Source organism: Cydia strobilella, chromosome 23 (assembly GCF_947568885.1).
Source record: "Cydia strobilella chromosome 23, ilCydStro3.1, whole genome shotgun sequence".
Lineage (NCBI taxonomy): Eukaryota > Metazoa > Arthropoda > Insecta > Lepidoptera > Tortricidae > Cydia > Cydia strobilella.
In genome coordinates this window covers 4,329,514-4,354,523 of record NC_086063.1, presented here as the reverse complement: position 1 = coordinate 4,354,523, position 25,010 = coordinate 4,329,514, and the positions used below count along the sequence as shown (strand labels likewise).

Below are 25,010 nucleotides of genomic sequence, written 5' to 3'. Positions count from 1 at the left end.
TTTATATCCAATTCATGACTTTTATTATAAAATTACGTTTTCTTATACAGTACAATTTATATCAATTTACATTAAAATTAACTAAAAAGTAAACTAAACTAAAACCAAGTCACAACAATACATCGACATCGTACATAATAATAAATAATAATTAAAACTAGACTAAAAAAAGACACACCTAGAACCTAGTCAAACCACTCGTCCCGCGCCCGTCCAGACGCAAAGGTGCACATGTTTATATTAGATTTGCTTTGTAAAAATAAGGCTTAAGGCGACTAGTAATCTAAACGACTTTACTACTATTGATCTCTCGATCTTTTAATTATTTTAGTATAAAATTTCCTTTAATTACAAAATAAAAACATGTAATTTTGTTAGCAAATGGTTATTATGCTTAGTTTAAATGTATTTTAATGTATTCTCTTTTGTCAAAAGCTTGTAGCTTGTAATACAATTTTAATGTATTTGTACAAATTGTGTAATGTTAATGTGACTAAAGTGTAAATAATAGCTTGTAATAATTAATATTTTATTTGTAATTGAATTTTATATTATTTTATTTGTACCTAATTGTAATTTTAATGTGTATGTCGGACTATGGACTTTGTCTGAAATAAAATTATTTTATTTATTACTACTTAAAAATAAATCTACAATGTTCCTGCTTTAATTTATCTTATTATATAAATGCATGTTTGTTGGAGCAAACATTGTAAAATGCAAATACTCTACTCTATCTAAATACTACGCAACGTATAAATATGAATGTAATGTACCTATTCATCAAATTGCATAAAATAATGTTCCTCGTATAAGTGAAACGTAAATTTCGAATAGGAAATATTACGCGAAACTCTGCGTAGGGGGTGCCAGGGCGCCACTACCACAATCTGAGGGTCTATCGTGAAACAAGAACATTTCTTTATCTAACATCTCTATCACTCTTGCATATTCGAGCGATAAAGAGGCAGATAGCGAATTTTCGAATTCGTGTTTCCCGGTAGGTCCTCTGTTAGCAAACCGCCGTGATGCATCAATGTCATATTTAATTATCTCTCAAAACTTGTCAAAAACCTGTTAAAGATACAATATGTATAAGTTACTCTATGGTTTACTAAAAAGGCTAGTCCTGCACTCTGGTGGCAGAACATTGCAGTAATATCCCCTATTAGTTTTTAAATTATTATTGTATGGTGATTTAAAGTAGATCATCGCTACTATCATGTTGTAGCACTAAGATGAGGTTTTTATATAGTTTTTGTACATAAAAATATACCGTTGGAGCACAATTACCCAGTGGGGAGCAAAGTAGGCACATTTTACGGCATATAAGTACTTCTATAAATTCTGCAATACCGTCCATAACACGTGCTCAGCAGGGGTCGGTTCGTAAACTAATAACAATACACTTTATGGACTCATACGAGATAATACAATATATGTATTAGTGGCGGCGTAATGGAATTAACGCCGTCATGTGGAGATACTATTTTTAGGTCAGCTGAATTCTTTATACTATTGCTGGTAGAACTTTGTTTCCGTAGTATAAGTAGACAATTATTTTTACTTGTTTCCCTATGACTGAGGGTCGTGATCACATGAGGCAAAGATAGATGTAACTCCGTAATAAATGGATACAGTCTAAGGAAAAAACGTACTTCGAAAACCAAGAAAATTTGATTCTCGATCAGATGGCGCTACTACCTTTGGCCTACTCTCGTATAGAGGGCGTTAACGGTTTCGTTTGTTATTTAACAATTTTAACGCATATCAGTGAAAGAACATGGGTTAAAATAATATAAAAATAATCAATGCAAATATTGCAAATAAAAAAATATTTATCTATATATAAATAAATTATTTGATATTTTTAGTTTTAGTTTTAATCGTGTGTCGATAGATGGCAGTAAATTTACTGTGGCTACAAAATTTACTATGACAGTACCGCTCTATCCTATTATATCCTCTTTGCATGAGGCGATTGCTTTGTTCACCAAAGGTCAACATTTTGCATGATTTTCCGCCTTCTCAATACTTATAATAGGCGCCTGTATATTTAAATAGACAGAGAAAATAAATTACTAATTCCAATGGTATATTTAGTGTACTTACGACAATGTCCCTTACGACATTAAATTTGAAGTTTCCACCGTCGAATTTTCTGAAGCATTTATTTACATAGACATACAAAGCTGGACGTAGTCGCGTAACAACGGTCCATCGTCTGGCGAAATCACCGGACGTCTATAGTAGTATGAATGATCTCAGGTGATTTTTTCGGGCTCGGACCCTAATCTATTAAACAAAAGGTAACTGCTGGTAAAGGTAATAGCCCCGACATAAGTAACGAGAATAACCCCGTTTAAAAAGCAAACTTACCATGCTAATTATATGGTTCAAATTTATGAAACAGCCCATTCGGAGATAACACGTTTTCTCCAAAAACAATACCGCCCCGATTGATCTCTGAATGAGCTGTCACATGAATTTGAATCTTAATATTATCACGATAGTTGCTTTTTAAACGACATTGTTACTTTGGCACGTGCTGTAGACCTTTGTTTAACGGACTTTTGTTTAACGGACTTTAGTTTAACGGATTAGGGCCCGAGTCCGAAAAAATCATCATCACTACATAGTATAAAACACCCGCTGTCTGTCCGTCTGTCCATATGTATGCTTAGATCTTTAAAACTACGCAACGGATTTTGATGCAGTTTTTTTTAATAGTGGTTCAAGAGGAAGGTTTTATATGAATAATTTGTAAAGGTTTTGTGTAAATTAGTTGAACTATCCGTGCGAAGCCGAGGCGGGTCGGGACTGTACAAGCGGTCTCACTGTCCATCTTTCAAGAAAATAACCATGTGAAAATCGTTGATAGAATACGAAAAAAATATCGAAAAGACTGCGTTGCATATGTCATCCCGATAGGTACATGTCGTCTTTTCGAATGGCGTTTGTACTGATTCTATTAACTGAAATACTCTGTCATTAAAATGCTTGAAGATATCTAATGATCGCCGCCCATTCGCCGCCGCAGTCGCGTTCAGTTTTAAAATAGGGCAGTGTCGTACAGCTGCGTTCGTTCGTGGCCCTTTTGGGTTAGCATTAAGTAAACTATTTATTTTTATATTTATATTTCTTTGTTGGGTTTATACTTTTGTATGTTATAGTTTATCACGAATAAATGCGATGATTTCTGATTTCTGATTTCAATGTGTTATTGATTAAAACAAAACGTAATAATTACAATTCTTTATTCAGTTACAGTGAACCTAAATGATGTTTTAATTCGCCATGGTCCTTAATACAAAATTCATTCCATTTTAGACAACGCACAGTCATAAGCACAAAAGTCACATTGATATATATTATGCGTGTAACACAATAGCTCATAATGTTTTACATAAATAAGACATCTACGTATTCTTTTTACAACGTTATACGTTTCCAATATATGAGAAACGTTTACATAGATTTAAATATAATTATATATTTACAGAAATAATTAAAAACAATTTTATCAACATCTATACTTTACAAAACTTAATTTCTGCTACTTTTTGTGAATGGGGGCTCTCCATTCGCGGACTTTGACATTAGCTGATCATTAACAAAAAAAAAAATTACAGCTATTTACTATTTTATGATCAGGTAGCAATCAAAGTCTCAAAAAAGTAACCGAAAATGTACAAAATTACAACAATCAATATTTTTTATGCGCTACAACTATTAATAAATATTTCATTTTATAGCACAAAGGCCGCTCAAATAAATCGCCAAAAATTCTACATTTTTAAATTCTTACATTTTGATATGTCTATTATAACTATATAAAATAGACAAACAGAATCTACAATCTATCAGTGAAAATAGCACAGTTTATATACAAAAAATCTTAATTCTCTAAAGCACAGTTTCATTAGTGCAAGTTCTAGGGCCGTTAACTAAGGAATACCTACTAGAACCGCCATTTTTCCTACTAGTAACCGCTCCTCTAATAAATAACTCCTTAAACGTCTCCCTAAATTGCCTCGACATGCCGCAGTATATAGCAAAGTTGATGGGATATGAGACAATGATGAAGAAATTCGTGATCAAAATCAGGATATTTGCAATATGGTAGTCTAAAATTTCTACAAGACTGCTAGATATAATGTGTAAGACGGTGACAACGGCAACAGGTATTTCTACTAAAAGAAAAACGGTGACAACGACGATGAGCATAAGCGTTGTGCAATTGGAATCCCTGAGTCTCTTGCACTCTGACTTCCTGTTTTCCTTGAAGAGTTTTTGCCGATTGAGTTGAGCGGTGCGCATTGCCCTGAAGAGAAGTATGTTGAGGACCACGAGGGAAGTGCAGGGGATGAGGTGGACGAAGAGCACGCGGAAACCGAAGTAGGAAATGAAGTAGGCGTCCAGGGAGAGCGAGTGCACCCATGGAGCTATTTGTATCTGAAACAACAACAAAACAAATAAGTTTTTTAATTAATTTTTCACAAGCAGAAACTGTGCGTTTCTTCAGAAACTTCCTGCCTTGCACAGCTAAAATGGAATGAAATGTCGCCTGCGGTATTTCCGGACCGATACGACCTTCAAACCTTCAAGAAAATAGCGTACAATAAAACGCGTAAAGTAGCGTATCTTAAAGCCGGCAACGCACTTACAACCCCTCTGGTGTTGCGGGTGTCCATGGGCGGCGGTAATCGCTTACCATCAGGTGATCTGTCTGCTCGTTTGCCTCCTATATCAATAAAAAAACCCAAGTAGTCGGCAATGTAACGTAAATTGCAATTGCATGCAAGTTCTCGCTAGCCTACGCCTAACTAATGCGAATATAATAGTTCAGTCTCCTTGACCATCAATTGTCCAAGGATTCTGGTTAGGAGGAAGAGGCAAAAAGTGGCTCAAATACATATTTTTCCTGGCGTAATTTGAGTATAGTATTTTTCAAACACGATGGGTACGGCGACATGCGTCAGCTCCATACAATTTATAACCTTAAAACGTCAAATTTCGCAAAATTACCTAGCTCGAAAGTACATACCCTGCACACGTCTTCATAGTGGCCACGCCAGACGGTGTGGTGTGGGATGAACTGGCGATCGAAGAAGCGAGGCAGCTGGTGCAGGAACGCCGCTATGCCGATGTAGATCAGGCATTTGGTCACGCGCGGCATCGTGCACCTACAGGTAAAATTAAGGTTTTGTATTAATATTAGAATATTAAGCTAATTTGTCGTTGCGCGGCGAGCGACAGTGTACTACGCGCGGCTATTGTGTCCGCTCAAAGACATATGTAGTTTAAACAAGTAGTTATAGACGCGCCACCGAGCGACCGGGGGGTAAGAGAAAGAATATTCATATAAAATGTATGCTACGCAATGTATCCGGTTTGCATGTCCGATGTCTTTTCTCTTTCACTCTTATAAATTTCGGTATTTCGCCATAGCCTCCTTGCTATGATGCCCACTTAATGCCATAACCCGACCATGAAAAAATGCCTGTTCGGAGATAAAGACAAAGCATGGAACTATTTTCTCTTTCCTCAATAAGACTTTCTCTATCAAAGAGTGTCAGGCCCTTGTGACCGCTACTCATGCACTGTCAGTGTTTGAAAATGGAGACCTAAGCTCTGCTTACCGAAACATGCCGCACGAGTGATATACGTGAGTTAAACCGAAAGACTAACTTAAGACGATTCTCGCTGATTTGGCCTTGAGCGTCTCAGCGTCTCTGTACCCGCACCCCGCTCACTGAGATCGTACGTGAATTTCGTCTCGGTGCGACGACTGCGGCGGAACGAGCTTCAAAGAATAACCTACAGCCCAGAGGCGCGCGGCATTTGGCGCTATACCTCGTATTTGTGTATCTTTTGCAGATATTTTGTTGTTTGAGTATGAGTAGATCATGCGTGTAGTGGAGGTCGTAAATTATAATAAAAATATATTCCCTTATGCATTATACTTTACAAGCCTCAATTAGTTAATTTGTGTTTTATCTGTTTCTTACAAATAAATACCTAAGTCAAATCGACGGATTAAGATTTATAGCTAAAGCTTGGTATGTACTAAATTGAGGCGTACAGTGCGTTTATTTTATACAGTTTTTTTTATGCCGTATTGCCATTAATGGTTAACTTATAAAATTAAAGTACCTACTAGCTTCATATACTACTACAAATGTGTTATTTTTCGAAGTTCGAAATTTTCTCAATCATTACGTGGGAATATCATCATTATTAGGGTTCCGTACCTCAAAAGGAAAAAACGGAACCCTTATAGGATCACTCGTGCGTCTGTCTGTCCGTCTGTCACAGCCTATTTTCTCGGAAACGACTGAACCAATTAAGTTGAAATTTGGTGTATATATGTAAGTTTGAGACCCAAAGACGGACATGTAACGTAAAAAAAATAATTTTAAACACGGGGGCCACTTTTGGGGGGTGAAAGAGAAAATTAAAAAAAAAAGTTTTTCAAACTAGGTATATCGTCGATATCAAATGAAAGAGCTCATTGTGAGAATCTCAAATGTATATTTTTTATAATTTTAGGATAAACAGTCAATTCAATTCAATTTAATTTAATTCAATATATTATTTATTCAAATAGGCCTAGCAACAAGCACTTTTAAATTGTTTAGAAGTTATCCACGAATATAGGCAAAAACTGAGCAATCCCCCCTTTATCTCCGTAACTAATGGGTATAAAATTTTGAAAAAAATACACAAAATAGATCTTTACCTATAGATCACAGGAAAACTTATTAGAAATGAGCAGTCAAGCGTGAGTCGGACTTAATTATTTAGTTTTTGATCCAACCCCTACGGGTTTGTTAAAGACATTTCACGCACGTTTCACATAAAAAATAAATTGTTTAATTTGAGTAATGTACGGAACCCTTGGAACGCGACTCCGACTCGCACTTGGCCGGTTTTCATTACAAGCGCGCCACAACCAAATCAGCGCTTTGCAGTAATTTTTTTTTAGTGGTTAACGGCTATGTATGATGAACCCCTGTGGACGTCAGCTGCCGCTCCGTTGATGAGTTGAGGAATGGCAGCCACCGAAACACGCAAAAAAAATTGTTATCGCTTCCCGCTTGATATTGTGTCAGATGATAGTTTAGATGCTATTGTGAATTAAAAAAATGGTCAGCCGGTTGTATCTCGGTGGACCGTCAGCTGGTCACATGAACATGTAAAAAAATCTTTTCAGTCATCGCATCCCATTATTCCCATTTCATACTTTGTCAGATGGTAGTTTAGATGATATTGTTAATAAAACAAATCGTCGGCCGGTTGTATCGCGGTGGAAAGACCGTCAGATATTAAAACATTATTGTTAGTTTAAAAATAATTTTAATTGATTTAGCCGTTTAGTAAAAATAACCAAAGTTAGCCGCAAAATGGCCTGTTTTATTATTTTTATTACGGTAAAACTATAAATATCAGGAAATAAGTTTAATTTTATAATTGTTGAACAATAAATGAAGATTCATATATATTTTTTCATAATTTTTTGTTTACCCATTTAGAAGACATAATACACCAAGTTGACCCAATGAATTAATTACTGAAATCCAGAAGGAGATACAAATAATAATAAAATAATAAAACGTTTATTAACAGGCAAGGATCACCCATGAAAAATTTACAGACATAACTACAATTACACTATTTAACACTAATTACTACTTAACTAAACCGACAATAAACTTAATAGTAAGTTTTTTCGTAAATAAAAATACGATAGGCCGTTTTGCTAGTTCTTAATCGATTAAAATTATTTTTAAACTACAAAAACAATGTTTTTTAACAGCTACTACATTCATACATAAAACGTAATAGGTAGCTTATGTTAAATCAATCATTTATTGTTTCGAGATGGAATGGAACATTATTCAAAACGTAAAACTTGAATGACATTATAATATGTCGGTTAGAAAACATTTATTTATTTATTTCAAATGTAGTTTTCTCAAACATACGTATATTATAGTATAATATATACCGATATTATCATTACATTCATTGTAATAGACCGCAAAATACCGTGTTGCGCTCGCTAATGCGCGTCGCAACCAAATCAGCGCTCTGCAGTTATTTATTCTTTGGCCACAATAACTCCGATATTATAGCACTTTGCTTGTGCATAAGCGAACATAGTGCAAGGAAGGCACGGAGCGACGAGCGACACAGCCTCCTCGTCTCAAAGCTGGCACACGACTGCCGGCCACGCCATTTTCAGGCTGCATACGCATGAAATGTGGAAAAACGTTCGATTTCTTAAGAAAATATTTTTTGATTAAGAAAAGCTATGTTGCATTTGTAGAACCTATTAAAACATATTTGTTAGTTTAAAAATAATTTTAATCGATTAAGCCGTTTAGAAGTTATAAGCAAAGTTAGCCGCAAAACGGCCTGTCGTGTTATTTTTTTTTCAGTGAAACTACAAATTTCAGGAAAAAAGTCAAATGTTGCGATTGTTGTCCATAGAGTGAAGATGCATATATATTTTTTTCATAATTTTTGGTTAACTCATTTAGAAGTTATAAGCTCTAAAAAGTAACAGTTTTTGGCCAAAAACTGCGCGAAGCGCCTTAATTAATTGTATTAGTTTTGCTCGTTAAATTTCATTCGCGAACCCTGATCGTGAGAAAAGGTAGAGGAGAGGTTTGTAGGTGTTTAGTTATTTAACTATACAGCGCAGGGGAGTGTTCAAATCGAATAAAACTTACCTAACACGTGTTAAAATAAGTAAAGAAAAAAAAAGCGGGTAGAAATAACATATTTTTCGAGTTGAAAATAGACGGTAAATTAATTGAACGCTAAATTTATTTTTGATCCGTTTAAGGTAAAAAACAGGGCAAAGTATAAAAATTCTCGCCCTGCCTCCATTGCTCTTTAGCATATTTTTGCGACGCCTAACATCTCAAGAAGGCTTCATAAAAAATTATAGATAACAATAACAAATTGAATTGCCTACTGAAATGTTTTACGAAGCATTCCAGAATGGCACGCGTTAGAACAATTTTGCTTATTCCTTAAATTTTTTCTTATCATTTTATCATTTGACTGCCGTCCCACTTAAGTTTTGTTGTTTCAATATACAATCCGAAAAGCTTAACTTGTACCTATTTACCTCATAAATAAAACATCAAATCAAGTGAAAAAGAAGTGATTTATTCAAATACATAAATGTACTGTAAAATAGATTGTTTCCTATATTTTGCCGATATTTTGACAGACAGTTTTGATGATAAAGAATTGCGGAACGATGGTTGTCGGAGAAATAAAAAGTGCGGAAATAATATTACTACAGAGCCCGGAAAATTTGAGATGGCCGGTCAATAACGGCCTCCTAGCCTAGTCAGTATCCGACTTTGCCACAAACAATTTTATATGAAAACCAAGATTCGCACAGTAATTACGTCATACTAAGCGGTTGGTCAGTATAAGCGGCGTCATAATAAACGGATTCTACTGTAATATAATTACATTTGTAGTAGTAGGTACAACCTACTGTTCGCATGAAAAGGAAAATAATTTAATGAGATTACAGACCCTAAACAAGTGGAGTGGGTGGGTCTCTTTGCTTTTAGTCACTGTCATTTAAATCTTCATCTTAGCTGTCACAAGTATTAATAATAATATGATCTGAAATTATTTTTGTATTTACTTCTTTGATAACAATGGGATGGTTTGCAGAGATGGTGCCATCATAGCTTGCCCCTTTTCCTTTTTTTTTGGTGTTAGATTTGGCTTAAAGGGCATCCAGGACATTAAAAAAACAAAAATTTGACACAATTCTAGGGATTGACAGGGCAAGCTATGCTGGCGCGATCTGCTAAATATTTCGACCGGCTAGAATTAGAATTAGAATTGTTTATTGCACTCATATTAGTATACAGTTCTTAAAACTATTTAATACAGTTCTACATGAACCCTTGAAGCACTTTTTATGCTGATAGTACGAGTAAAGAGAAAATTCAAATATAGAATGCTTGTAAACACACACACACACACACACATATATGCAATTGCGCGCTCTCGATAATTTATCTATTATGTAAGTGTCTCTGATTACAGACAAGCTGTAAAAATGCCGTAATCATTCGAAAATCATATTTCTCCTTGGCCCTTGTTTCAAAAGCTATAAAGTATACGACAGATATAAACAGCTTTACATCCTTATCAAAAGGCAGGAATATTAAAAACGAATCAAACCCGGCTGACGGCTTATGTAAAATGTTTAAGAGGAAAGGCTACGCATCTCCATACAAACGTAGTCTTAATTTTCCTCTCTGGATATATATGTATCGTTTTCAAGAAAAAGGTACCACATTGTCGCTTGCCATAAGGACGCTCTGACAGGTTTTTCGTATAAACATACAAGCAATTTTCTTCCTTATGGTAAACGACACTGTGGTACCTTTTGATTGAAAACCTCACATATTAACATTATAGATAATATTTTTACTAAATTTGATGTATAATTACCACGATTATTTGATGATTATAAGAGTAAACTGCCCACTGATTACCAGTCCGCCGGACGATATCGGCCTGTCAGTTGTTCCGAAATGACAAATTTTTGTTCTAACTGACAGGCTGATATCGTCCGACGGACTGACAATCAGTGGGCCCATTTTGGAGCTTTTAAAAAATTGTACGGTATTAGATTTTTATCCTTACTTTTACAAAAATCGAAAAGTTTGGAAAAAAATAAACCCGTTTCGTTTGATTTTTTTCAAATTTTTCGATTTTTATATACCCCTAAGCTATGGGTAAAATCCAATAAATTGTATAAAAATGTTTTCTATAAAGTCCGGTGTAAAGTAATATCCGGAGAGGGAAATGGTGACTACGTTGTTACGGAGAAGTGGTCGTCCCCTTTCCTCTTAAAACGAATGAAACTCGGTTGACGGCTTACGTAAAATGTTTAATGGCCCAGTGGGTTTAGCATATAGCATTGAGTTTATCTTGCAGATTATAAATAGTAAATAAAAATTTATAGGACATTCTTACACAGATTGACTAAGTCCCACAGTAAGATCAAGAAGGCTTGTGTTGTGGGTACTCAGACAACGATATATATAATATATATAAGTAAATACATAGAAAACACCCATGACTCAGAACAAATAACTGTGCTCAGCACACAAATAAATGCCCTTACCGGGATTCGAACCCAGGACCATCGGCTTCACAGGCAGGGTCACTACCCACTAGGCCCGACCAGTTGTCAAATTTCGAGACTTCCTTTTTGTCTTTACTTTTTTGGTTGCATCCAGCGATGATATTTATATATATACATATATATTGTTACCATGACAGTTAAGTAGGAAGTGGCGCCAACGTAACTGCCATCGTAACAATTAATAAATTAATCAATTAATTAATCGTATTAATTATCGTAGTAATTATTTATTATTAGTAAAGTTAAACCAAGAAAAGTCTGCAGAAATTTTGACAGCACACGCAGTGCAGGTGTTATTTTAAACGTTAAACTTCTCCTCCTCCTCCTCCCAGCTCCTGATGACGCTCCTCGGTACGGAGTGGAACATGTCGAGCGTTTTTCGACTTAAAATACGTGAGTGACTCGTTATTAATATATTTTATTAAACAAACTTCTATGAAATAATGACGTATAAATAATACATTATATTATATTACATTATATATTGCAATACTTTAAAAACATCATTAAGAACTCTTCTTTACGGAGAAGTCTGCAAAAAACCGTAAAAAAACAACTAACGAAACATGGTGAATTTCAGTCTACAAGGGCAAAACGTGTCACATATAACCCAAACCGTGTCACATATGACCCAAAGGCTTACGAGAATTCATGTTGACAGCTTAAGGGCCTAATCCTGATGATTTCCTAACCGTTTGTAATTCCAAAGGTAAAGGCATCTGATTTAGGTGCCGCCTTAATTTATGCAGACATCCTACTTGTTATATAGACTCCGCAATGAAGCGATTACAATGTGGTCTTAAACTATGCCGTCTATCCAAGGCCGTCTTAAACTATGCTGCACATAAGAATTTGGGGCCCTTTTGGAAAGTAAAGAAAGTAAATTAAACTAACTATGGTTGACTGGTAGAGAATGCCTATAATGGTATTAAGTCCGCCTGTTGTACACTTTTTACGTGCAATAAAGTTTAAAATAAATAATAAAAATAATAATAATAAACTAACATTTTTCTACTATGATTCTTCTTATGGGTAATCAAATATACTTTTACTGTCTGTCCTTCGTGGCCCCCTGAGGATGGAGGCCCTGGCCACGGGACTCGTGTGCCCCTATGGTAAAGACGGTATTAGTGGTCACCACTCACGACACAAGAGCTTTAATTTTTGTAAAATGTTACTTATGTTACAGCACATTTTCTCAATTTTAAGGAATAAAAGTAATTTTAAAATAAACTTATTTAATACACAATTACACACTAATATTTATTTGTTTATAATTTATGAAAGTTTGTAACTTGTAATACAACTGTCTTGTATTACAAGTAGTCTTGTAAGCCAATGGTTAGCTCCTGTTATTTGAAAAAATCTTCAAACAAACTTATTTTATTTTGACATCACTCGCAACGCATCTTACTCGCGCCGATTTAAAATTACAAGCAAAATGCAGTAAGAGTCATTTTTAAATGAGATCAAATATAAAGGCAACACACACAGACACAGATAATAAATGATACAATACAGATAATAAATGTGGACGGAACTAAAATGAATTTGCTCTCCCCGTAAATGTACCTACTAATTTGATAACTGCGTTTGGAAGCGCGAAAATGTGGTAACCGCGAGTATACTTCATCTAATAGGCAAGTGATCAATATTTATGTCGCCTCTTTATTAGCGACGGGAAACGCAAGGACAGCCTGTTTACAGCTGTCTTGTAACGGAAACTTTATTCTGAACAGTCATGAAGGCCGATTCTGATTATCAATTTGTTAAGGTTTTGATCTTGTGATTCACTGATTAGCAGTCCGCCGGACGATATCGGCCTGTCAGTTGTTCAAAACTGTAAAATTTTTGTTCTAACTGACAGGCTGATATCGTCCGGCGGACTGATAATCAGTGGGCCCCTTTACGGCCTTGACATTCGCTCACGCAGATTGTTACGTGCGAAAAGCTTCCACTTATCGGAGTGGTGCTTATTGACTCGAGTCTAATTACATTTCGCGGCCACAAATTGTTAAATCATCCTACTGCCAAAATTGAAAAATCGATGAGCGTTATCAGTCTCTCTATTGCTGTTGAAATTCGAACGATGGAGAGGCAGATAACGTTTTTGCATTTTTCGATGTTGGCGATCCCTCGGAATCGGATTGGGATGAGCGATTGAGCAATTGAGCATACAGGAAGAGGAAATCTGCGGGATTGTACATGGATATTTTTAACTCGATTACACTGTCAATTTGCTTGATAAAAGTTGCGCTGGTGTCGAAAAAATCAACACATTTATTGAGCCTATTGTCAACCGTGTTCAATTTTTACATTTTCGTGGCCTAATAGACCGCGGGCCAGGAATAGACCAATCGCCTCCCGGGCGAAAACTCGTATACGGCTATGTATGATGAACCCTCGTGAACGTCAGCTGCCGCTCCGTTGGTGGGGTGAGGAATGGAGGCGGCGCGGCGGGCCCAAGGCGTTCGCGTTCGCAACGAGATCGCCCACTTCTATAGATATCAAAGGATTGATTCACCCCGCGCCGCATCGCTTCGTTTCGCGTTCGCGTGTTGTTCGCCTACGTAGTACGCTGCGTTACCTGGTAGACGGTCTTCTCAACATTTGCCTTAGCCTTAGTTACTTTTACTCCTGTAACTTTATAGTAGAGGTAGTATTTCAGTTGAATTTTACGACCGCAATAAAATGCGGCCAAATAAAATATCAGCGTTATATCCTGTTTACTGTGGGTTGTTTTATAGACACGCAACTGGTGTATGACGTCACCGACGGACAAGGTTACTTTACGGAGAAATTCAGTACAGAGGCGGTGTTTTAAAGTCTCCGGCAAGCTCGGCCGAATTTCACCTTCCCATACAAACGGAGTTCCGTTTTCATTTTAAAACTACGTTTTGGATTGTAATGAAACTTTGCACATACAATGACATGGGGTATATCTAGGTCTGAAATTAGTCTATAAAGCTCCAGTTTATAAAACAAACGAAATAGAGCAAAAACACGTTTTGTATGAAAAACGTAAATTCGCTGTATTTTTTAACTATGGTGTCTGAAGCTACATAAACTAGATTTTAGACATAGATATACCTTATCCTATTGTAAGTACAAAGATTCAGAGCAAACTAGCTACTCGTTTTAAAATGAGAGCGGAACTACTATGAAGAAACAACATAATGCCTAATTATGTACAGTTGGATATAGTTGGTCAAGCAAATCTTGTCAGTGGTACAAGGGGCGAAATTCACATTTTCTATGGGACGATAACCCTTTGCGCCTACATTTTTTAGGGTTCCGTACCTCAAAAGGAAAAAACGGAACCCTTATAGGATCACTCGTGCGTCTGTCTGTCTGTCCGTCTGTCACAGCCTATTTTCTCCGAAGCTACTGGACCAATTAAGTTGAAATTTGGTACACATATGTAAGTTTGTAACCCAAAGATGGACATGTAACGTAAACAAATTAATTTTAAACACGGGGGCCACTTTTGGGGGTAAATGAGAAAGTTTATCAAACTATATCGTGTTACATATCAAATGAAAGAGCTCATTGTGGGAATCTGAAATATATATTTTTTATAATGTTAAGATAAACAGTTTAGAAGTTATTCAAGAAAATAGGCAATAAATGACCATTCCCCCCCTTTATCTCCGAAACTACTGGGTCAAAAAATAAAAAAAAAAATACACAAAATAGATTTTTACCTATAAATCACCGGAAAACCTGTTAGAAATGTGCAGTCAAGCGTGAGTCGGACTTAATTACTTAGGTTTTGATCCGACCCCTACGGGTTTTTTAAAGACATTTCACATAGAAAATACATTGTTTAAATTGTGTAATGTACGGAACCCTTGGAACGCGAGACCGACTCGCTCTTGGCCGGCTTTTTTAAATTTGCCGCCTGTTTTTACTGACAATATATATATACACTGCTTTATCTCTTTTGCTCTATGGTGTGTTCAGGAACCGCATGATACGACCGCCATTACAGCATTTGATCACACACTCAATAAAACGTCTCGATTGATACCAGAGAGTGACTTCACGTGACTTCGTCCACTTTTATTAAGAAGAGTAAGTCGGCGATAAAAACTTATTAAATCAAAAATTTAATTTCTTATAAATAATAAATAATAAGGGAGTTACTAGAAAGTTATAGGGCATTTCTATTGCATTTCTAATTAAATTTGTACCTCAACTTGAATTTTATATTTTGGAATTTTTATTTCTACTCAGAATCACGAGCTCTTTCGATCCTAATACGAGAAAAAAGTGTCCCCAAGATTTCATGCAATTTTTTTTAGTCCGCTTTGTTACGGTCATAGAAGGTTGTATATAAACCCGTAACCAAACGGACCAAAAATTATGGGGACACTTTTTTTCTCAGTAAAAATGGAAAAGCTCCTGATTCTGAGTAGAGATAATATAAAAATTCCCAATTCTCACACAATGATTTTACCAATAAATAAATCAATCAATCAATCAATCAATAATTTTTGGTACAACGTTAAATAAAAATGCCCAATTACCAGGTATTATGACAGATTACACACATCAACCCTGACATTTAGGTAGTCACAGACGGAATATTTTCGGAATAACGCTAGCGTTCCATTCCTGCGGAATTCCCTAAATATATCACATTATGGCGGCATACCTTCGACACTGTATGTACACGCTTATGTACCTAGCAGACATCCTTGGGGCGGATTGCGAATTGAAAATATTATACTAATTATTGTGGTAGTGCGAATATGACTCAAACTAGACTAGTGATATCAAATTGATATTTTATTCTATCATTTATTAGATATTCAGCAAAATATCCTATCTACGATATTTAAGGTACTTCCCCTTCATGTCCCATAGTTTTGGGACGCCCTGTATATGAATAAAGGGGAAAAGAAAATATTCACCAGGTCCTCGCTACAGGTGCGTGGCATACGTAGATGTATCGTTGTACGGCCAGCGCTAGTGTTAGCCAGATGCTCGCCGTGTGAAACATAGCTGGGATGACCTGCGAACAACAATAATATCCTATTAGCAATACATACGGTTAACCCTCTCTATAAAAATAAAAAATATATTTTATACAAAAAATACATATCGTCGATCTTGAAAACTCGCACGTTTTAACAAGTGGTGGAATAAATACACTCCATTGTATTATATCTCTATTATTAACATTTATGTGTAGTGGGTGGTTTGAAAATGTGATGTTTACCCCAAACTTTGAATACACTTTTCGTCGGGTAGTCACACAAATCTCTGTTTTGACATTTTGCTAGGACGTCAGTTAGCCGCGACCATGACCAGTGAAACCTGTGTCGAAACGTCGGTAAATAAAGGTAACAAAATAAATTCGCGATTCACGATTGTAAATGTGATTTAATATGTGTTCAAAACGCGAAAGTTTTAAATTTTATATTATATTTCTACCTATATTCTGAATTGATCTCAGGTGAACCTTATGGCCATACAATAAGGTTTAAGAAAAGTCAAAGCGGGTGGACGAAGGTACATTCGTAAAAATGGACTGTTTAATCCGCTTCGAGCGTTCTGCCTCCAATTTGAAGAGATAAACCTGTAATTCGGATTTATTAGGTCGTTCATAAAAATTTACGCTCCAGAGGACAGGCTTTGGGCTCAATTGTTATCTGGGTTCTGTCAAAAATGGGTTTAAATTAGTTGCATTTAATCTTAGTACATCATAGTACAATGAACCTTTTTAGTAGCTTACAATTTTGAAGTGAGACCGGACGCGGGGCGTTCCTACAACTGCGTATTATAACAAATTAGGTAGGTACTACCTACTTACAATATTCCTAAACTATGAATTAATATCGGAAATATTGCCTCTTCGCCCCTAAAACCCTAAAACAAAAAAGTACAACGACCGGCATGCTTGGCGTGCTTGGCGGCAGGTTGTCGGGTACCGTAAAATTGCTTAGCATTGCCTACAGTGCAATATATTACCTAGCCTAAAAAAGAACCGGCCAAGTGCGAGTCGGACTCAGCTCAGAGATACAGCCTGCTGACAGACAGACGGACAGGCAGACGGACAGCGGAGTCTTAGTAAAAGGGTCCTGTTTTTACCCTTTGGGTACGGAACCCTAAAAACAGTTATTCTCTACCAAAAATCCGTCTAGTTAGTTCAGTTCGATCAAATAATGGAAAAATAATATACAGGTTTATTTTTCAACCTTTCCATTTTAGCTGTGATGTCTGTGTTTTTTATTCTTTTATGTTCTTGTGTTGATGGGAGAAAAGCAACAAGGAATAGGGGATATTACTGCAATGATCTGCCACCAGAGTGCAGCACTAGCCTGTTTAGTCAACCATAGAGTAACTTATACTCGTATATACTCGTGTGTACCTTTAACAGGTTTTTGACAAGTTTTCAGAGATAATAAAATATGACATTCATGCATCAAGGCGGTTTGTTTACAGAGGACCTACCGGAAAACGCGAATCCGAAATTTCGCCATTTATCTCTCGAATATGCAAGTAACAGAGATCTTAGATAAAGAAATTTCGATTTTCTTGTTTCGCGATAGACTCAGATTGTGGTAGTGGCGCCCCCTATGCAGAGTTTCGCGTAATATTCCCTATTAGATAAAGACAGGTTTGGTGGACGACAAAACGTTTAACATTGATCACTTAATACTATAGTAAAGTTGTTAGTACTTTGTGTAGGTTTCGTGATAGTCCATTTTACAATAAATAGCTCACCGAGAGAATATGAAATTCTAGCCCTAGACCGACCTCAATCAATCAACTTTACATCTTATCAGTTGACGACCGGTCTGGCCTAGTACCCTGCCTGTGAAGCCGATGATCCTGGGTTCGAATCCCGGTAAGGGCATTTATTTGTGTGATGGACACAAATATTTGTTCCTGAGTTATGGGTGTTTATTATGTATATAAGTATGTATTTATCTATACAAATATGTAAGATAGAAGGGTTAACAAAGAGAGTGTATAAGGGAGAGGTAGAAACGGGAGTTGGAAGGGGCAGACCTCGGCGGACTTTCTCTGATCAGATCGGGGAAATCCTGATGAAAGGCCAGGTCAAGAGCACCCTAAACCGGCGAGCGTGTATGAGGAATGCTATGAAAGTGAAGGAAGCGAAATAGGTATGCCAGGATCGTAGCAATTGGAAATCCGTGATCTCTGCCTACCCCTCCGAGAAATAGGCGTAATTATATGTATGTATGTATGTATATGTAAGATGTCCCCTAATGTTTATTATTATAATATCTAGTATCACTGAATCAATAGACTCCAATTCTGCTTGTCAACCGTCTTCAACGGATATTGGCAGTTGACAGCAGGAATACTGTTTAAATTTGGATTCGTTATCATTTTAAATGAGGACAGAGAACTTACATTTAAACTTTTGACGAGCGTATTTTTCTACTATACTTTCCCTCCAGCCGGGCTAGCACATGATTGGCGCGACAGTATCTCGGCACGAGATAGACTACCCGTCCCTCTTTAATTAATACAGTTAGAAAAAAGACGGGTAGTCTATGTCGCGGCGAGATCTGTCGCGCCAATCATGTGCTAGGCTTACAGGGCCCATTAATTTTTTCCACACTGGATAGGTGATTTATAAGCGGTTTCGTGAAAATCTGTCTAATCCTACACCAGAGTTCGGTTGTGTCGCCGAATTATATTTAGCTTTTAAAGGTCATTGCAGTCGCCATCACATATATCGGAGCGACCGAAGTGCTCAAAAATATCTGAACACGCACTCAATCAAACGTTATCAAGACGTGTTCAGATATTTGTGAGCACCTTGGCTGCTCCGATATATTATGTTAGTTTGAAAGGTTATCTGGGCTTTAGCTGCCTGAAAATAAAGGATAAATGATCGGATTTATGTACTCTATTTTGATAATTGTAAATTACAGGGAGCAGTGGCATACACCTTTTTATACGATAACACCTTTAGTTAACCTCGTGAGGCTAAATGTACATTAAAATGTACATATCCAATGCAATCTAATTTGAACCTTTTGATGAAACAAATAGAGTAGCATTTCTTTTGTTTCACTGCGTTGTAAAACAAACGAAATTCGTTCCAATTTACTTATAGATAAGATTCAAATTAAAAATTGAAAAACTTTATATGGTGGGTCTTACGAGGACTTAATTTTTGTTGTCAAAGTAGGTATTGTAAAAGTGGACGTTAGAATATGAGTTGACTAAGGGTCGGTTGCACCAAACCGTCTGTCACCGTTTTACCGTTCGCTAAATTTTATTGTATGGAAAGTTTCATAGTTCTTGACGTTAATCAGTCTGTTAATTGTGGTTGGTGCAACTGGCCCTTAATGGGCCCACTAATTACCAGTCCGTCTGCAGTCTCTGGCCTGTCAGTTGTTCGGAACTGTCAACTTTTTGTTCTAACTGACAGGCTCCGGTGGACTGGTAATCAGTGGGCCCCAGGGACCGGAAAACCCCTCTTTAAAATTAACTCATTCATGTGAATTAATTCTATCGCCAATTAATCGTTTTTTTGGGTTGACATCTGATTCTGTTAATTTTATATGAAGTTAATCTCATTAAGTCATTACTAAATTAAGCTTATGATGAATTAATTGTTTAACTGACAGGTATTGTGTAAGCGCTTTGATAGGGTTTTAGATAGGGTTAATTATGAAACTAAGAGCTTAATTGTGTCGGTTGTCATGGTAACATCTTTAACAATTAATAACTACGACGGTTAAGATTAATTTAGTTTGCGCTCAGTCATTAACCTCTATTCGCAATTAATTCTATATCGAGTTAATCTTTTACAAGCCTAACCGGTGATACAACTAATCCGAATTGCAGAAACATTTTCAGAAAATTACCGTTAAAATAACAAAAACACTTTCTTATCCAACTTTCATACATTTAATCCCTTCAAGTTTACCTACAACCATTAAAAACAAACCAACTTCCCTACAAAATAAACCAGAAACTTTACTGGATTTACAAAGTGCATACTTATTAAGTAATACATCCTCCTCTGGTCCATACATCTCCACCGCATCCTGTACTAGGAAATTGCTGTCTTTTCAATTGCATTTTACCCACCTCCCCTATTTAAAATAAGACTTTATCCCCCTAGTTTTAAAACACAAATCCCAAAAGCAAGAAAGCAAGATGTTACATTCCTAACACGTATAACTTTGGACTTTATTTTCGTAGTTTAAAAGTAGGTTTTCGACTGACAGGACTGAGGTCCAATTTCCGTTCACGCTAAATGGTCTACGGTTAACGTGTTCTATTTCTTTCTGGAAGTTTCTGGAAAGGTTCTAGGGAATCTAAAAGTGGTCTATAAAATGGAAAATTCATGTATCGTCCATGAATTGAGGATGATCACGGAAACAAATTGCGGTTTTACATTTCTTAATTACCAGATTGGATTGAAAGCATTGAAATTTATTCATTTGTCTCTCTATCGCGTTTAGCGTTTTTCCATTAGGTATACAGCGTGAATTGTCGATACAACCGCATACTTAAACAAGACGTAGGTTTTAGTGCAATGAAACGATTCTGAACATTTTAATTTACTTGCTCATAACTACAAAATCGTAAAAAATTTTTTTTGAGCGGCAATGTATTTGGTACAATCGTGATCACTTGGAAACTGTAACAGTTGTGACGTGTCGTAGGAATGCGACATGAACGAGTTAAACAAAGTATTATAGTGATACATTGCTTTCTAAATTCTTTTATAAGGAAACATGAACGCCGAATATCACCAAATATCACATGGGGGAGAGGGAAGTCTCGCCAAATATCACGTAATTTTTTCTGGGAAAAATAGTGTAAAAATTAAATAAGTTTCAAGACTAAAATATGGCGAAATCTAACATAACCCTCCAAGTCCAAATACTATTTTTGTTGTAAATGTCAAAATATGCACAACTCTATAACTCCTAGCGCCATCTGTGCTCAAGTTGTAAGTAACCGATCTTAGTTAATAAAGCAGTCACTTCATATCATTCGAACGAAACTCGTCGTTTTATTTTAGGTTATGGGCCCAGCACGTCTTATGTTGGCTGCGGAAACATGCTAGTGAAAGTCTCCTGTATAGAATACAGCACTAAAAGCATGACTTGTTTTATTTTCACGTTCAGATTTGTCGGCTTTGTCGCATTGAAACGAAACGTCAAATGTTACAACTGCAAACGGCATGGACATTATCGTAATCAATGCGACAAAGCCGACAAATCTGAACGTGAAAATAAAACAAGTCATGCTTTTAGTGCTGTATTCTATACAGGAGACTTTCAGAAAAGTGATTTCTACGTTGATAGCGGTGCGAGTACTCACATTACTTGCAATGAACATTGGGTGATTGATGCTTGTTATTCAGGCTCTTTTGAAAAAGAAATTATGGTCGCTAACAAGACTAGAGTGCCTGTGATATGTAGCGGAAACATGAATATCACGACTTCAACTAAAGAGTGTGATTACGACATAGTGGTCGAGAATGTACTGTGTGTTCCTAACCTGACTACAAATCTTTTGTCAGTTAGTCAACTGATAAAACAAGGGAATAAGGTGCAGTTTACGGTAAATGGATGTAAAATCTTTAATAAGAAGAGAACATTGATAGCTACAGCAACACTTATAAATGGTGTTTACAAACTGGATACAGTGACCTGTTTTGTGGCTTCTGTAGTGGAATCACCGTCCCTTTGGCACCGCCGTCTTGGACACGTTTGTAGTCATAGCATGAATAAAATGCAGAATGCTGTAGAAGGCATCAGATTGGAAGAGAAGGCAGATATTAGCAAGTCAAATTGTGTTGTGTGCTGCGAGGGAAAGCAGAGTCGGTTGCCTTTTGCTAATGAAGGTAACAGAAGTACAGAGCTGCTGAATGTAGTGCATTGTGACGTTGCAGGCCCCATGGAAAGTCCGTCTCTTGGAGGCTCCAGGTACTTTCTTCTCTTTATCGATGATTACAGCCGCATGACTCATGTGTTTTTCTTAAAGAATAAAAGTGAAGCTCTACAGTGTTTTATGGAATATAAAGCAAAGGTAGAGAATTTCACATCTAAGAAAATAAGGAACCTTCGCAGTGATAATGGTGGAGAATTTTGTAGTTTAGATTTCGATAATTATTTAAAGCAAGCAGGAATAATTCATCAGAAGTCAAATCCATACACGCCCGAACAGAACGGCCTAAGTGAGAGGACAATACGTACGGTCACAGAGAAGGCCAGATGCCTTTTATTTGAAGCAAGTCTCGGCAAAGAGTTTTGGGCAGAAGCCGTTAATTGTGCTGTTTATTTACAGAACCGCATTGTGAAAAATGGACTGAATAATCGTACACCGTATGAGCTGTGGACAGGGAAGAAGCCAAATCTGGCTCACATCAGAGTATTTGGCAGCACAGTCATGAAGCATATACCAAAAGAAAAGAGACTCAAGTGGGACAAGAAATCAGAAAAATGCATACTTATTGGTTATCCTGAGGATGTCAAGGGGTACAGAGTATACAACCCTACAACTAGAAGTATTACAACTAGTCGTGATGTCATCATTATGGAAGATAAGTATACTCACCAAGAAACTCATGTTCCAGTGGAAGATATGCTAGAAGAGTCTGCGCAGAACCCAGTTCCACAATGCCCAGAACCAGTGGAGGACACAGACAAGGTCAGTGAGCTAGAGGACTCATTTGTTTCCACAGGTAGCATAAATTTAAATGATGAAACTTATGTGCCCTCAGAAGAGTCGACAGTCTGTGATGAAACCTTAATTACAGAAAATAGAAGAGTTTTTCCAGTGAGAGAAAAGAAAAAACCTGACATGTATGGTTTTATGTGCATGAACGACGACCAATCTGATAATGAGCTCACACTGAAAGAAGCACTAGAAGGACCATAGAAGGAGTTTTGGGAGCAAGCTGTGCAGGACGAGCTACAGAGTTTCCAGGACAACAAAGCGTGGGAAATTGTCGATGCTCCTAGTGGTGGTACAATAGTGAAGTGTAAGTGGGTTCTTAAAAAGAAGTGTGACTCGGACAATAATGTGCGGTATCGGGCAAGGCTTGTGGCTAAAGGGTGTACTCAAAAGTATGGTGTAGATTATGAAGAGACATTTTCTCCAGTAGTTAGACATACTACGTTAAGGCTTTTGTTTGCACTGTCAGTTCAGTTAAACTTAGATGTAATTCATCTTGATGTCAAGACAGCGTTTTTGAACGGAGACCTAGATGAGACTATATACATGCAGAAACCAGAAGGTTTTGCCTGTACTGATGACAAAAAGGTTCTTAAATTAAATAAAGCTATATATGGTCTCAAACAGGCATCCCGTGCTTGGCATAAAAAAGTGGACAGTTGTATGTTAGCCGATGGTTATAATAAATCTAAAATAGAACCATGTTTATATACTAAAATTGTTGGTAATTATAAAACCATGGTAACATTATATGTAGACGATTTTTTGATCTTTTCAAATGACCCACAAGAATTAAACCATCTAAAAGAAATGTTAAGTAGTAATTTTAAAATTAAAGACTTGGGTCGAGTCAAAGAATGTCTTGGTATGTCAGTTAAATTTGATACAAAAAATAATATTGTTACTCTAAGTCAAGAAAAATATATTGATCAGATATTAAAGAAGTTCAATATGTCAGAATGTAAGACAGCAAATACTCCGATGGAGGCAAATTTGAAGAGTAAGAAGGAAAATGTTATAACCTGTCAAAATCCCTACCAACAGCTTATAGGAAGCTTAATGTATCTAGCGGTCTTAACACGACCTGACATAGCTTATTCTGTGTCATATCTTAGTCAATTTAATAACTGTAATAATGAAGAACAGTGGATTTATGCAAAAAGAGTTCTAAGATATTTAAAGAAAACTAAAAATGTAGGATTAAGATATTGTAAAAATGAGAATGTCAATATTCAGGGCTTTGTAGATTCAGATTGGTGTAGTGATATTAATGATAGAAAATCATACACAGGGTTTTGTTTTACAATGTCCGGATCGGTCATATCTTGGAGCTGTAGTAAACAAAAATGTATATCGCTTTCAAGTACCGAAGCTGAATATGTTAGTATTTCAGAGGCCTCTAAGGAGGCGGTATATTTAAGAAACTTACAATATGAAATCACAAAGAAAATGTATAAAATTACTTTGCATAATGACAATCAAAGTGCACACAAATTGTTAGTTAATCCTGTATTTCATAACAGAACCAAACACATTGATGTAAGATTTCATTATTGTAGAGACCTGATAACAAAAGATATTGTTATAGTTAAGTATTTATGCACAGCTGATATGCCAGCTGATTTACTTACAAAAAGTTTAAGCACTATTAAGCATTACAAATTTATGAATGCCTTGGGCATTGTGAGAGTGTAGCGGCAACCTTTATATTATTTTGCTGTTTATTTAGTTATTGTAAGATATATTTTGAGTGGGGGTGTTGTAAATGTCAAAATATGCACAACTCTATAACTCCTAGCGCCATCTGTGCTCAAGTTGTAAGTAACCGATCTTAGTTAATAAAGCAGTCACTTCATATCATTCGAACGAAACTCGTCGTTTTATTTTAATTTTTAACAAAGTACTTAGTAACAATGTTTTTTTTTATAAATCCAACTCATTTAACCGAACGCGTTTTTTATGGTACTTTAATTTTTAGGGTTCCGTACCCAAAGGGTAAAAACGGGACCCTATTACTAAGACTCCGATGTCCGTCTGTCCGTCCGTCTGACCGTCTGTCACCAGGCTGTATCTCATGAACCGTGATAGCTAGACAGTTGAAATTTTAAAACAGAATAATATA

General features: G+C 36.4%; 1 protein-coding gene across 1 annotated transcript in view; it reads right to left on the bottom strand.

The window, feature by feature from the left end:
• Positions 1-3,242: 3,242 nt before the first annotated feature.
• The window catches only part of LOC134751836 (sex peptide receptor), a 113,457-nt gene continuing 91,689 nt past the window's right edge, over positions 3,243-25,010 (bottom strand). Inside the window, exons 4-6 of the mRNA XM_063687332.1 lie at positions 16,117-16,217; positions 5,048-5,186; positions 3,243-4,455 (exon numbers count right to left, since the gene is read on the bottom strand). Coding sequence (XP_063543402.1) covers positions 3,907-4,455; positions 5,048-5,186; positions 16,117-16,217 — 789 coding nt within the window. The 3' untranslated portion in view covers positions 3,243-3,906. The remainder of the gene's footprint in view (positions 4,456-5,047; positions 5,187-16,116; positions 16,218-25,010) is intronic.